The sequence below is a fragment of the Falco punctatus genome (assembly GCF_963210335.1).
Source record: "Falco punctatus genome assembly, chromosome: 7".
Lineage (NCBI taxonomy): Eukaryota > Metazoa > Chordata > Aves > Falconiformes > Falconidae > Falco > Falco punctatus.
The window spans coordinates 72170746-72183752 of NC_137587.1; the positions used below are offsets into that span (position 1 = coordinate 72170746).

At 45.6% G+C, this 13007-nt stretch overlaps 1 protein-coding gene across 28 annotated transcripts in view; it reads right to left on the reverse strand.

Annotated features, from left to right (window-relative positions):
- Positions 1–841: 841 nt before the first annotated feature.
- BBS4 (Bardet-Biedl syndrome 4) overlaps positions 842–13007 on the reverse strand; it is a 44315-nt gene continuing 32149 nt past the window's right edge. For 21 of the 28 annotated variants that reach the window (XM_080395176.1, XM_080395169.1, XM_080395184.1 and 18 more), the window contains 8 exons: positions 12410–12478; positions 11005–11157; positions 10702–10873; positions 10155–10224; positions 6100–6241; positions 5505–5715; positions 4836–5100; positions 3760–3897 (listed from right to left, as the gene is read on the reverse strand). In XM_080395176.1, coding sequence (XP_080251302.1) covers positions 4850–5100; positions 5505–5715; positions 6100–6241; positions 10155–10224; positions 10702–10873; positions 11005–11157; positions 12410–12478 — 1068 coding nt within the window. In that variant the 3' untranslated portion in view covers positions 3760–3897; positions 4836–4849. Of the gene's footprint in view, positions 3898–4835; positions 5101–5504; positions 5744–5763; positions 6007–6099; positions 6242–10154; positions 10225–10701; positions 10874–11004; positions 11158–12409; positions 12479–13007 lie in introns of those variants that run through there. The other 7 variants (XM_080395174.1, XM_080395173.1, XM_080395189.1 and 4 more) reach the window with 5 other exon arrangements.

Sequence of the window (13007 nt, forward strand, 5' to 3'; positions counted from 1 at the left end):
GCTCTCTTTGCAGTGCGTTTGTGTTGAGCTTATTATCTTAGTATTGGTTTTCTTCGTTCAGCACTAAGGCTTATCTGTCTCTGTAGAAGACGCTTTGCCAACTGTAACCCACTTCCCAGCAGGGAAATCTAAATTTTTAACCTCTTATGCCAGAACAAGATGTTGAGGAGGACCCGCGGTCCACCTTGCTCAGTGCTGCCTGTCAGTGACCACAGCTGGGTGAACGAGATCACATACAGGAGCAGAGCAAGTGTAGGCCAATACTGCCTGTGTCATAACTCAGCATCTCGGCGACCTCGGAACCAGATTTGTCTGGGTTGCATACGTGTTGCCGGATGGATAGCTCATTACTTTTGGCTGAAACAAGGTCTTAACTGCCCAGGCATTGCTGTTCGAGCGTCTTCTAATTATTTTCCTGTGAGGATGTCAAGCTGCAGTCTACTTTGTGAGCTGTATGATTTAACCTGGTTAATGACAGACATTTTTTCAAAAAAGCAGGGGGCTGGGGGGAAGTCCTAAAGCACATGATTTCTGCTTCCTTAGAAACTAAGCTCTTAATTCTTTTCCATCTTAACATTTCAATTATGGGGGGAGGGGGGGGAAGAGAAGGTAAGAATTATGGCTGATGGCAGAAACAGGTTTAGGAATATAAGGTGTGATTTCCAAAATCCCTAACTGACTTAGTACAGTCCTGCTGAAGAATCCCTTGCTTAATTCCAGTTGAAAGAACAGTACAGCCTCATTCTCATCATTAGGTAGCACAAAAAAAGCTCTCCATAAAGATACTATGCATTTACTGTATGCAAATGCCATCGTCACAATACCCAGGAGGAGGAGAGGGGACAGGACAAGGAACTGCAGTTCTATTTATTATCCAACTGTAATTACATATTTAAAATGTTTCCTTAGACATGAAGCTTCCTTCTGTTCTGTTCAAATCCAGAAAGTAACAAGGTGCTACAGCTCCTTTTCACAGAAGAATTGGTTTGCCATCTGCATAAGCTTTTCACCAAAATACATATTTATTTTAAATACCTTTACAGTACCTTCAAATGTGATACACCCTGTGCACAAACATGTAAGGTTTACCCTATAAAAGCATCCTAGCAGCCAAGAAGGTGTAACAGGTTCCACTGGTGGGACAGGGCCTGCTCCCATCTACTGAATACAGCAGATGAGTTTGATGCAGTCTTTTTTTACAACAAGCAGAAGGTAGGGTAAAGCAGCTAGTAAAATTAAAACAGAGGGTCATAAGCAGATGGAGGGAAAATCTTCCTGTGTCAGCAATGCTGGTGCTCGCCTACCTGTAATCACGCTGTTCTCGTCATTGTTCCTTGTACTGGAGCTTCCATGGCTTGAAAGCCCTTGTGGTTGCAGGAAGGCTGAAGGACTACAGCACTCAACTGTTATCTTGCACTAAAGTTTTGGGGGTGAGGTGAAGAGTTCCCATACACAGCCTACCCTTGCTCTGCAATCTTAACTTCTTCGCAGGCACTCATTTATGCTGCAGTAACTTTCAGTGTAAAAACTTTAATGTGAATAAATTGCTGCAACCAATTTACACTGGTTCTTGTCTGGTTTGTTTCAGTTTGCCAGTGTTCCACAAAAGATCTTGTTTTCTTCAACTCCTAGCATGAGGGAAACCTTACAGGAATGCTACCCTGAAGCTGTACCAATACAAAACCCATTAGTAAAGGACAGCTGGAAAAAAAAGCCACATTTGAGATAAGCAGGCAGTTTTAGCAATCAAAACAGAAAGGGTTCCTACTCTTTTGGTGTTCTCCAGGGAGCAGGATAGCACTTCAGTTCCTGGTTGTGGTCTAAAGATGCATTAATGTCATCCTGGATAACGGCAGCTACCCACACAGCACAACTGAAGGCTGTTAATGTATCCAGAGCCTTGGTCATGCTGCTTCTACCTTGTTGCTACAGAGACGTTTCCATTACTAACTTTCTTCTGTTGGGCTTGTTAATTATGGAGTAATACAATGCAACGGTGCAGAACTAAACACAGGAGATACAGTTTAAAAAGCTGGGTGGCTTAACCAGCACACACACAGAACCCTGAAGCTCCAGTTTTGTTGGGGAAGTGCTACACCTTCTGTTTGGAAAACTCAGATCAAAAGTCTCACAGCCATGATGGCTTTGTGTACTTCTCAGCACAGAGGGGAAGATGAGAAAAACGACAGTTAACCCAGTTACTGTTTCTTTATATATGATGATCCCACCTTTAGGTCCCAAAAGCAGTTGTTTTGAGGGCCGTATCAAGCTCTGGATAAATCCCAGAGACAGCAAACTGATAGCAGCAGAGAAAAGGAGGGCTAAGATTTTGCTGTTCAAGGATAGAAACATTTTCATGTCTAGATACATGTCTAGTATCACATGGGCATTAAAATTCCTTGTTCTGCTCACCAGTGGGCTGCTTTGTTGCCTTGCAGCTCGCATAAATGATTTCTCCTAAAATGCAGCTGTAAGGAGGGTACAACTAAATTATTCAGAGCATGGCTGCTGTCATACTAAAACAATTTAAATTCAGCTTTGAAGATGACCATATCGTCTTTTCCAAAAAGGCTTGCTCTTTTTTTCCCTGCAAACCAATCTTTCCCGCCATGCCGAGCAATACCAATTCTCAAGGCAGATCTCCAGCCACATGCGCAGAGGTTCACTGCGCTCGTTCACCCCATTTCTCAGCAAACAATCAAGAATTTGGTGGACTTTTTTGCTGCCACAGCCAGCCTGCTTCCAGAACAGCCAGCCTCTTGTCTTACTGTGGGCCAGCTTTGCAATTTTCTTAGCTACCACACAGAAGTTCATTCTTTAAAATGGATTGGATTCAGGAAATACACAGGATGACCCTGGGATCAGAAGGTGAACAATCTTAACGAAGCCAGCTCCATCGGCTGGCCAACACACATGCTGTCAGCCCAGCACGGCAGGTCTGCTTCAGCCACCCATCCTCCACTGGTCTGTGTGCTAACGGAGTGATCACCCACCCCCCACCCCGCAAACCAGCTCCCCTGGCCTGTGCAGCTCCCCTGCCTTTCATGGCTGCCACCACTAAGGAAAACATGAGCTTTAAAGTGCCTCTCATGCCCCGTGACCGTGACATTGCCCTGGCCAGGAAAGCCAGCTCCCAGCTGCTTCAGCTTCCTTTTTTCTGCCCTCACAAAGCATTTACAAAGCCTTGTCCTTGTGAAACAGGGAGTGACAAGCCCCTGTTTCACAGTAAGCCAGGCTGCACTGGTCCTGAGCCTGGCTTACTGCCTGCACTTGCCCTGGTGAGCTGCGCTGCCTTCATCCCCTCTCCCAGCGTAGTACCACTGACCTTACTACAGCCTGTGGAGGGTTTCCTCAGCCACTTAAAAGTTCAGCTACTGGAAGGGGTTCTTTGAGGTGCAGGATGCTGAGTCACTGCTGCTGGCTTTTCTGAATGTACTGGAGGACTGCCACCCAGACACTGAAGACTGCCAGCTCCATGGAGAGATGGATCTCCATTCCTGTCTTGCAGCCAGCTGCGACCACACTAACAGCTACGCAGAAACCTCTTCTGATTGCTGCAAGGACTCCTTGTGACAAGGTAGAGACCACGTGCTAAAATCATTAACAGAAAACAGCTGCATTTAGACTAACTGACAGTGGGATGAAGCCACTGTGGGTCAGGGGAGAGGGCAAGTCCCTTTCCCGACAAGTCAGCAGGCAGCTCTGGAGATGCTCCTGCACCTGCCTGTCCTGAGTGAAGTCTGCCCTAGTCTGCTGCCTGCCGGCTCTTGCGCTTTTCTTTCTTCTGTTCCTCATCCCCTGTTGGTGCCGAGGTCTCCTCAGGGCTCGTTTCTGAGCCTGGTTCTGGTTCCAGAGGCAGCGAGGGAGGCTTTGCAGGTGGAGGTGATGCTCCAGCATCTGGGGAGGGAACACCATTACTGTTACTATATGACTACCCATGTTTTGCCTATTCTTTTTGCCCTTCCAGGCAGCACAGATAGGCAGAACAATAAAAGCTTTTAATTACTCTCAGATTTCTTCTGTCTAGCATTAGCTTAACAATAGCATTCAGTTCTTTTGTGAGAGCCAGGGACCTTACAGTACCCCGAGTTCTGCCAAAGGGAGGCTAAGGTACAGTATCTTATTCAGCTGGCCTGCTTTGAGAAGTCAGTACAAACTTAGGAATTAACTCGTGCTTTAGAAAGGAAAACAGTTCCACTGAAGCCAGTTTATACTCAAGCTGGAGCCAAAACCACAGCATTGTTTTCAGTTCACAGTTTTAGCAAACTCAGGGAGAGTTTCCAGGTAGGTAAAGTAGCTGTTAATAGCATCAAAATAGGACACTTTCACGCTGAAGTTGTTTCTACACTTAAGATTTAGGCTGACAACGGATGTTATGAACCAGCTCCCTTCTCTGATATGGATAATAAAGTCCTTCGGGTAAGCCCTAAATTCCTGTTATGTTTTATTTTTCAGCTTTTCTGGCTAAGTCTTCCCTGCATGGAAACTTTATTCCATGCATGAAAAATGGAGCAGGTCCTTAGGGGTGCCCGCGAAGGAGGCCTGGATTACACAACCTCTCTCCTGGTTCAGCCCATGGGCAACACGACTAAGAGTAACAGAAAATCACGATGATGAACAACATCTCTAGCGCATTCCCCCAGAGAAGCCAAGGGGTGAGCAGAGGTCGGGCTGTGCATGGTGGCTCAGGAGATGCTCCTACCCAGCCCCAGCAAGAAGCAAGCACATACAAATAATTGGCGTAAGCCCTCTAAGGCTGATGCTATCTCCTGAGCAACTTTCAGTCCACTGGCCCGCACTAAAAGCTAATCCAGAAACATGTGCAAGGCAGGGACCTGGCTGGACATCTTCAAAGTAATCCAGTTGCAGTTATTTTTGTAACAGAAATGATACGATAAAGTGCTTCAGAGAGTTGTCCGTCATTTCCCTTCTCTCCAGCAGCCTGTCTGTAAATGTCAGCTCCTGGCTTCTTCGAAAGGAAGACAAGATGTCCAGTTTCTGAAACCGCCCCTTTTCCAGAGCAAGGTCTCAACTGCACACTAACGGAGGCTTGCCGATTGTGGCTCAGGCAGGAAGGGAAACTACTGCCTTTCCACCCCCCTGCAAAAACACAATAGTATAATGCACCACAGAGAACATCTTCCCTACACACTCCCTTAACTCAGAAATCTGGGAAAGTTATTACCAAACACTGACATCGCTACCGTGTAAGCAATCGATACATTCCTAAACACACGTTGTAACTCTGTATGCCAGGGGTCCTCACACTTTTTAACCAGGGGGCCGGCGCAGATGAAGTGGCAGGCAGTCATCTGCGGCTGCTTGGTTTCCCCCCAAACCCCCGGCGGGGGGGTCTGTAAATACTGGGGGCCAGATTGAGGACCCTGGGGGGCTGTATCCAGCCCGCGGGTCATAGTTTGAGGACCCTTGCTGTACGCAAAGGAAGGCACGTTTTGCTCCCCTGCCACAGCCGTACTTTAAAAAGAGAAGCAAAAGAGAATCACCTGGGGGAAGCTGCACGGATCTCCCATACCCTGCAGCTGAGGACATGGCTTGACCCAGCGCCTGGTTAGAGCCCAAAGGCTGCTGAGCGCCAGAGGATTTTCCTGACGGAGCAGCTCTCTGCTTGGATTTAGACTCCTTAGAAGGCTTAGTCCAGACGAGGCTCTCCCCCACCTGCAGGGCAGCTCCCATCTTCTGGGCAACCTCCACCATCTTCTCAAGAAGCAAAAAGAGAAGACCACTGTAAACAGGAACACTTCAGACAACAATAAAGTCAACAACACCGCCAAAAAAAAAAAGTGAAAAAAAGGAGAGCTGTGCAGAGCTGGCTACTGCCTTGGTGCTCAAGGGAAACATCACCGCTAATTCATACCGTTAATTAAGAGGGAATCTTGTCTTGCTGTGTATTGATTTAAGAACTGGGCTTCAAACAGCAGAAATGAAGCAAGCAGCTCTCAGCAGGCAACTGCTCTACTCAGAAAATCTTGTAAGTAGAACTTCTTCCTAATAATTGGAATCCAAAATAAAATTTCCCCCTTGTTTGTGCCAGTCTTAGCACAGCTACTTAGTTCCCGCTGACAGCTGTTAGGCACATACCTCTGGGTCAAAGTCAAGAATACTACTCTCCTTCACTGCATTGACCTTCTTCTCCATCTCCTGGTACTGGCAGAGGGCTCCCTTCTTGTCACCCTGGTTATACAGCAGAATTGCATAGTTCAGGTTGACGAGGGGGTTGCACCTGCAGCAAACACACAGGACAAACACACACATTCACTTATCCTGACTTGAATAACGCTAAAAGGTGCCTAAGCAGCAAAGCTGGAGACACCTTACTGTCTGGCACAGGCAAGCCATGGGGAACGCTGACCATGAAGCAGATGAGGGGCTGCACAGCCAGTCCCACACGCTTGGTGAGAAACCCAGTGCCTGGGCTCAGCAAAGTATCCCAATGTCAAGGACAATATAAACGACGCTGCTAGCTGCCTTACCCCCTCCAAGGGTCTTCTCTGCAACAGCCAATTCTTTGCACTTGGGGACCCTCTCAGGAGTGTCTTCAGGCAGTGCCTGGTCTGCCAACCCCTTGCCCTGGGGCAGGTAGCGCAGTGCCAGGGCCTTCCATCACACTGTGAAAGCTGACCTCTGCTCTGGTTTATCTCAGGTTCTTACAGGTCTCCCAGTTCATAGGGGAGCAGCTTGTCATGGGGCAGGGCAGTGGAACACACTCCTGCTTACTGACAGTCTTTTACAACTCAACATGCTACAGAACATGCTGTTTACACTTAATTTTCCTCACCTCTCCTTTCCCACTCACCCAGTAAAAGCATACATAACCATACGTACTGTTACACAGAAACTGTAGGCGACACCTATTAACAAAGGACTCAAAGAGGAGACCAGCACTGCAGATAATACTGTTATCCTGCACAGTCCTGCCTCCCTTCCTGATTCAGAACAGCACATCAAGATTTCAAAAAGGCAAAATTGCTCCATATATTCACATTTTCCACAGTATCCATTTTCTTCACTAGGATACACTAACCCAGAAATCAACTCTTCTTCTGGCATAGCCAGAAGTGGGAGCAAACTAAACTGGGGGGAAAGAGTGAGCTGCTGACTCCCTTGGCTCTGTAATTGATTAAGTGAAGCTGTCAGGGTGCTGATCCTTCCTTAATTGCCTGACAAGCCCCACTCAACAAACATTCTGACCATTCTTTAGCAGCCTGAATTTCACCCTTATTTTGGAAAAGCAAAATGCACGTGTAGTACCTGACAAAGGAATGAAATGCAAGAGGGTCACTAGCCCCAGCATGGGAGCTCATGCAGATGCTGGGCTCATCCAGGCTGCAGGATGAGACCTGGAGGAGCAGAGGTTGCATTTGGACAGAACAGGGGACAAGCTGTCGAGGGGTGCTGTAGAAGAATGAAGCTGGGTTAATTATCATTGATAACATACAGCTGTGTGCTGGCTTCAGGTGCGGTGGGTTGGCTGATGTAGACAAGGTGCAGCTGTGGCTGGTTCTGTGAGGAGGCTGGGCAGCCAAGGAAGAGAGAGGAGGAAGAAGCAGAGAGAAGAGAGAGAATACATGCCCTGGAAGAGGAGGGACAAGAAGAAGGCAGCAAAGTAGCATTAAGAGTATGTTGGTATGTGATGGTAAAAGACCTTGTTGCAGCCGGCTACTTCGGAGAGTGCTGCGACAGGGTGCATGGAAGATTACTGTCTACCCACAGCCCCCTGCAGAGGAGCTGCATCCATGTGTCGCTGCACACAGGTCAGCGAGAGATGCTTTGTAGTTTGCTCAATAAATGTGAGCGAGGGACTGGTGCCCTCTCCTGGAGTGTAGCAGGGATAACTGGAGCCATCCAAGAACTCCAGTATCCATGCCTGGGGGACCAAGGCAGAGAGACCATCCTCTGTGGAAAGTGCAGAAAGAAAGGCTTCTGCTAGCACTGTTCAATAAAAAGAAAGTTACCTGCAGGCCGTGACTATCCATCCTTGGTAAGTTACATGACAGCACTGCAAGGCAGATTATTAGAAGAAATCTGATAGCATTTATAACCATTGGTTTTCCTTTAACTGTAAAACTGGAACACTGATCCCACCACAAAAAAACCCACAACAACCCTCCTTGCTGTCTTTGCCAAAGCAAAGGAAGTAAGGTCTGAAAAAAATAAATAATCAAAACCCCACCTATTCACCTCCTCAAAAAGACGCCAAAAAAGAAAATACAAAACCACACAACAAAACACTGAAGAGATCAGACAGATCTGGGAACAGACAGTTCTAAAATTAATTGAACCGTATGAAGCTAATTTGCCTTCAAGAGCAGAGAAGCAATATCACAGAAAAAAAAATCAATATCTAAATAACCACTGAACAAAAAGACAGCTATGAACTAGAACGAGTACTAAGAAGAAACACCTTTTTTTAATGATTTTTCCAAGATGCTTTCCATTCCAGACCCCAGCATGACACCCAGACCAAATGTCACAGTGCTGCTACAGAAGTATTTATGGCAATGGAAACAAACACGGCTATCTGCATCCTAGCCAAACAGTTCATAATATGCCAGCAAAGAAAGCCTGCGGGGATGTGGATTCAGCCACACAATAACTGTCTAAAATACACAGTATGTCAGCTGAACAAGCCTAACAAAGTCTGGATATTCCTCCCAGCAGTCCCTGGCAGTTGGCATTCGGTTTTGCTTTGATGAGGTTTTATTTTCCCCATAAGACTACATAGCTCTAGCATCACAGTAGTGCCAAATACTTAGGCAAAGTTGTAGAGCTGACTTTCTATTCCTTCTCTTTGACCAAAGCACACAAATTCATGACTAAGCAGCCTGAGCAATCTCCTGTACTGCCCTGCTAGGTATGGAAGGCTGATTAGGAAAGCCAGGCAAAGGAGTCTGGACTTGGTGATGTTGGAAGGAATGACCGATTGCAAAACACCCTCTTTAACCAATAGTCTGCACAGGTGCAGCTCCTCTAAGGAGGCTGCACAGACCTACTGACATTTCAAACAGATGTAGAAGTAATATTGAAATTTGCCTTGTAATTCTGTTGATGCATAAGTATGAAGAACTTGAGTGCCGGATGTGTACTGGCTGTGCAGGGCTGATTCAAGGGCCCTGGCATGCACACAAGCCATGTAATTCCCAGGAAGCACTTGAGAGCATTTACAGCACCTCTTCGCGAAGAGAACTGCACTACAGTGTCAAACACTATTTTTTGAAACCTGCTGCCCTTTATAATGGGCTTAGGAACTTCCATAATTCCTAAAATTAAGCCTAGCCAGTGCCGCTAGGTTAGAGAGGACAGAGGAAAAGGGACCAGCATCTTCTCATGCCACCTTGTAATGGCCCCTGCAGACGAGCGAGTCCTGCAGCAGCTCTGCCACCAGCTCACAGACCCCCAGGCGCAGGAGCACCCTGCCCGTTGTTCTAAGTATGCAAATATTCACAGTAAACTGGCGAGAGAGACAAAACTATTAATAAATTTGAGACAAATTTGGGTTTCTGCCTGAAACGATGACATCTTAACGTTTCTGAAACCAAAGGCTCTGATTTTAAGAGCTAGATTGCAAACAGGCATTGTCAACAAAACAGAGGAGAAAGGGCTACACTGCTGCCCCTCGATATGCCTTACACTAACTTCGTGCTCTCATTCTCCCAGTTAAATTCTTCTCTCTGCCCAACTCAGAACAGGCTTTACCCCAAGCATCTCATTGCTCTGCACACTGCTCAGACTTGGGTTTACAAAATACTCTGGGATGACTGGTTTTCTTCTATTGAATCTGCTCCACTGTATATAAATATTCACTGAAAGGAGGACTGGAATCCAAAGTCATCACCACTGACTCACTAGCTAAAAGCAAAATAAAAACCAGCTTTGGGTTGTTCTCAAACATTTCCATGTCATTTTTCAGAGCTGACTTGAAATTAAAAAAAAAAACAAACCACAACAAAAAAAAAACAAAAAAACAAACGGTGACTTTAAAGCTGTCACTCGTGCAGCTGCAGGAATAAAAACATTTCCCTACTGCAAAGCGTTTAGGGTCAAAGTAGACTGAGGGACAAAGCATGCAAAGGAAACCAAGTGCAGGGAGGCAAAGCAACACGATCAAACAACTGACAGATATGATTAAGACTTACTTGTCCAGTGCCACAGCTTGCTCATAGGAACGTTTTGCATTCTCAACGTCTTCCAGGTTTGTCAGAGCAACTGTACCAAAGCAAAATGTGCACACACAAGTTGATGCTTCTCAAGGACTTCATTTCTAGGGCAATACTGAATGTCGTTACATCGTAAAATAAATAGGTGCTAGCAGGGTTGTCTGGACTGCTGCCAGGCTTAACCCTACTAATGTCACTTTTGACAAATATTTACCTTACTTCACCCCAAAAATGTCCAGTGCTGGAAATCCACACCCACTCCTTAGGCAACCCAAACCCAAATTCCTACATGTAGAAAGTCTTTTCTAATATTTAACCTTGATCTGACTACAATCTAACCTTCCTATTCACCAGAGAGAGAACAGACTCTTTAGACTTTCTACCTGTCAGTGAACTACTGGGGAACAGCTTCTCAGTAGAGCCTTTATCCAGCATTTGTTTACTTCAGCCCAACCTTTCTGTCTCTCTAATGTCACACCCCCTAAGCCGGATGTCCACCGGAACTGGGTAACAGCGCGTTGCACACCTGCAAGGAGCATGTACAGCTCTCCCATCTTAGGCTGGAAGTTGATGGCCGCACTGAGGAAGTGGAAAGCAGATGCGTACTGCTGCATCGTCAGGTGGACTAAGCCCAGATTGTACAAAATCTTCCAGTCAAAGGGAGCCAAGTAGTTTGCCCTCTTCAGGCAACTGATAGCCTTCAAAAAAGGAATAAATGTGCTGTAACACTGCCCACCCAGAGCAGACCTCCTGTCTCTGCCACAAGAAGAATCTTGCTCTTGCATGAAGTTAGCTACAGATGAAAAAAGAAAGGAACCCAGATGCTTACGGCTACATATTTCTTCTTCCCAAAGAAGCACATCCCAATGTTGTTCCACAGCGGAGGGCTTTCAGGCACGGTGCTGGCTACCACCCTGTATTTGGAGAGGGCAACATCAAAATCTCCATGGGCCTGCATCATGCTGCCAGCTGCCAAAGTAGCCTTTGAGAGAAGACAAGAGTGACCAACTGAGGAACTGTGCTTTTCCAAATACAGCAAGAAGACAACAGGACAAATTGAATAAACTAAAGCTATCTCAAGAGCAACCAGCTTTTTCAGGGGTTTTCTTCTAGAGGCTGCCAAAACCAACAGTGGGGAGCAGATGGGGACTCAAGATAATCTCCCAGCACAAAGCAGAAGACATGGTAAAGAAGGGACTCGAGTCTGCTTCTTCCTGCACTATCTTGATCACAACTGTCTCAGAAATACTGCCACATGACAAGCACTTAGGGTATGTTCTGGGGTGTCAGTAGTATCTCCTAGGAGAGGAGATTTCTAGTCTAAATCTCTGAGAAGCTCTATGCACTAATAGACTCTTTTTACCAACAAGCACAGATAGAAACAGTTCTGGTGCAAGTTTAGTGGAAAGTAACACATACTCAAGCAAGACACATGCAGCAAAGCTAGCCTAGTTTGCACTGACTGGTTGATACTGAAAATTAATGGAAATATGCATGGGGAAAAAACCCAAGTGATTGCAACGCACTGTAATTAAACCACACTAGTTAAGACCTTTATAATATTTCACAGTGACAAATAAAATTTGTAAGTGTAAAGGTGTTTTCACAACATTTGGCTCGCACTCATGTATCATTTGTCAACCTCACATTTCTGTACTCCACATCTTTAACATTGTACAGGAGGAAAAAAAAGAGACAGAGAGAAATGAAGCAACATGCCTAAAAAGGGAAGCAGTTTCACAATCAGGAATGAAACCTAGATGCCAAGCTTGGCTTTCCAGACTAGAGCCAAGGAAAAGTCACATTTGTATACAACAACAGCTGGAACCAGGGTTATTAGCAGATGGGAGAATAATATCATACAATATCATTTGTATCTGTGCTCTGTGCCTAGGAGTCATAGGGACCCAGGCACAGCTCATGGGATTTTTGAAACAATATCTACAAGACTTTTCTTCCAAAGTAAATTCCACCTGGTTTTGGTGCAACTTCAGATTATAAACCGAAGGGATAAATTTAACATCCCATGTTCTGCCTCCTCCACTTTCCCTACCTCCACACACATCCAGTTCATTACCCAGGGAAAGGTCCCAGAAATGTATACTGAAGAAAGCTTTCTGGGCATGATCCTTTACAGCCTCTTCAGGCTAAGACCCTGGATATAGATGGCAAAGCTCTGATACTGGAATTAGCTTTAAGATGTGTCTTTATCATCATTCAGCTCCTCGTGATACCTTGTAGTTGCCTGGGTCATAAGTAAGTGCGTTTCCAAGGTGTTCAAAAGCCTTCTGGTAATCCCCAAGCTAGGAAAAGAAGTAAATAAGCATCAGAAATTCAGGAATAAGGAAGGTTAAGAAGGAGAACACATGCTTTTGGGGCACTAGAATTTCTAGTTCAGTTAAAACAAATATTCAGAAAAGCAAATTTTACAGTGCTCCCATTACACACACATGTTCTTGTTTGATAATTTACAAAACAGAGTCTAAAAATTAATTTTGCTGGGCCGGATTCACTGTTCTGACCAAAACAAAGGTTTCCATATAGTTTGTGCTCTGATTTTTCCATACAGGAGTGAGCTCTGGGTTGATAGTCCTCTGCTCCTTCCTCTCTTCTAGAAGAGAGGCTACAGATTGCGGCTTTGCACACCCTTGATTCCCTGACCACAACTTCCTTACTCCCCAGGGCACTCTTTCCACATCAGAAAGTCTTCTCTTGTCTTCTAATTGACTGCAAGTGTTAGTGGGCATGACTCTGTCCATACATATGCACATGACCGCTTAGAATCACTTAAATCCTACCGTTTTCAATTGAGTTATGCCAGAACTGTACCAG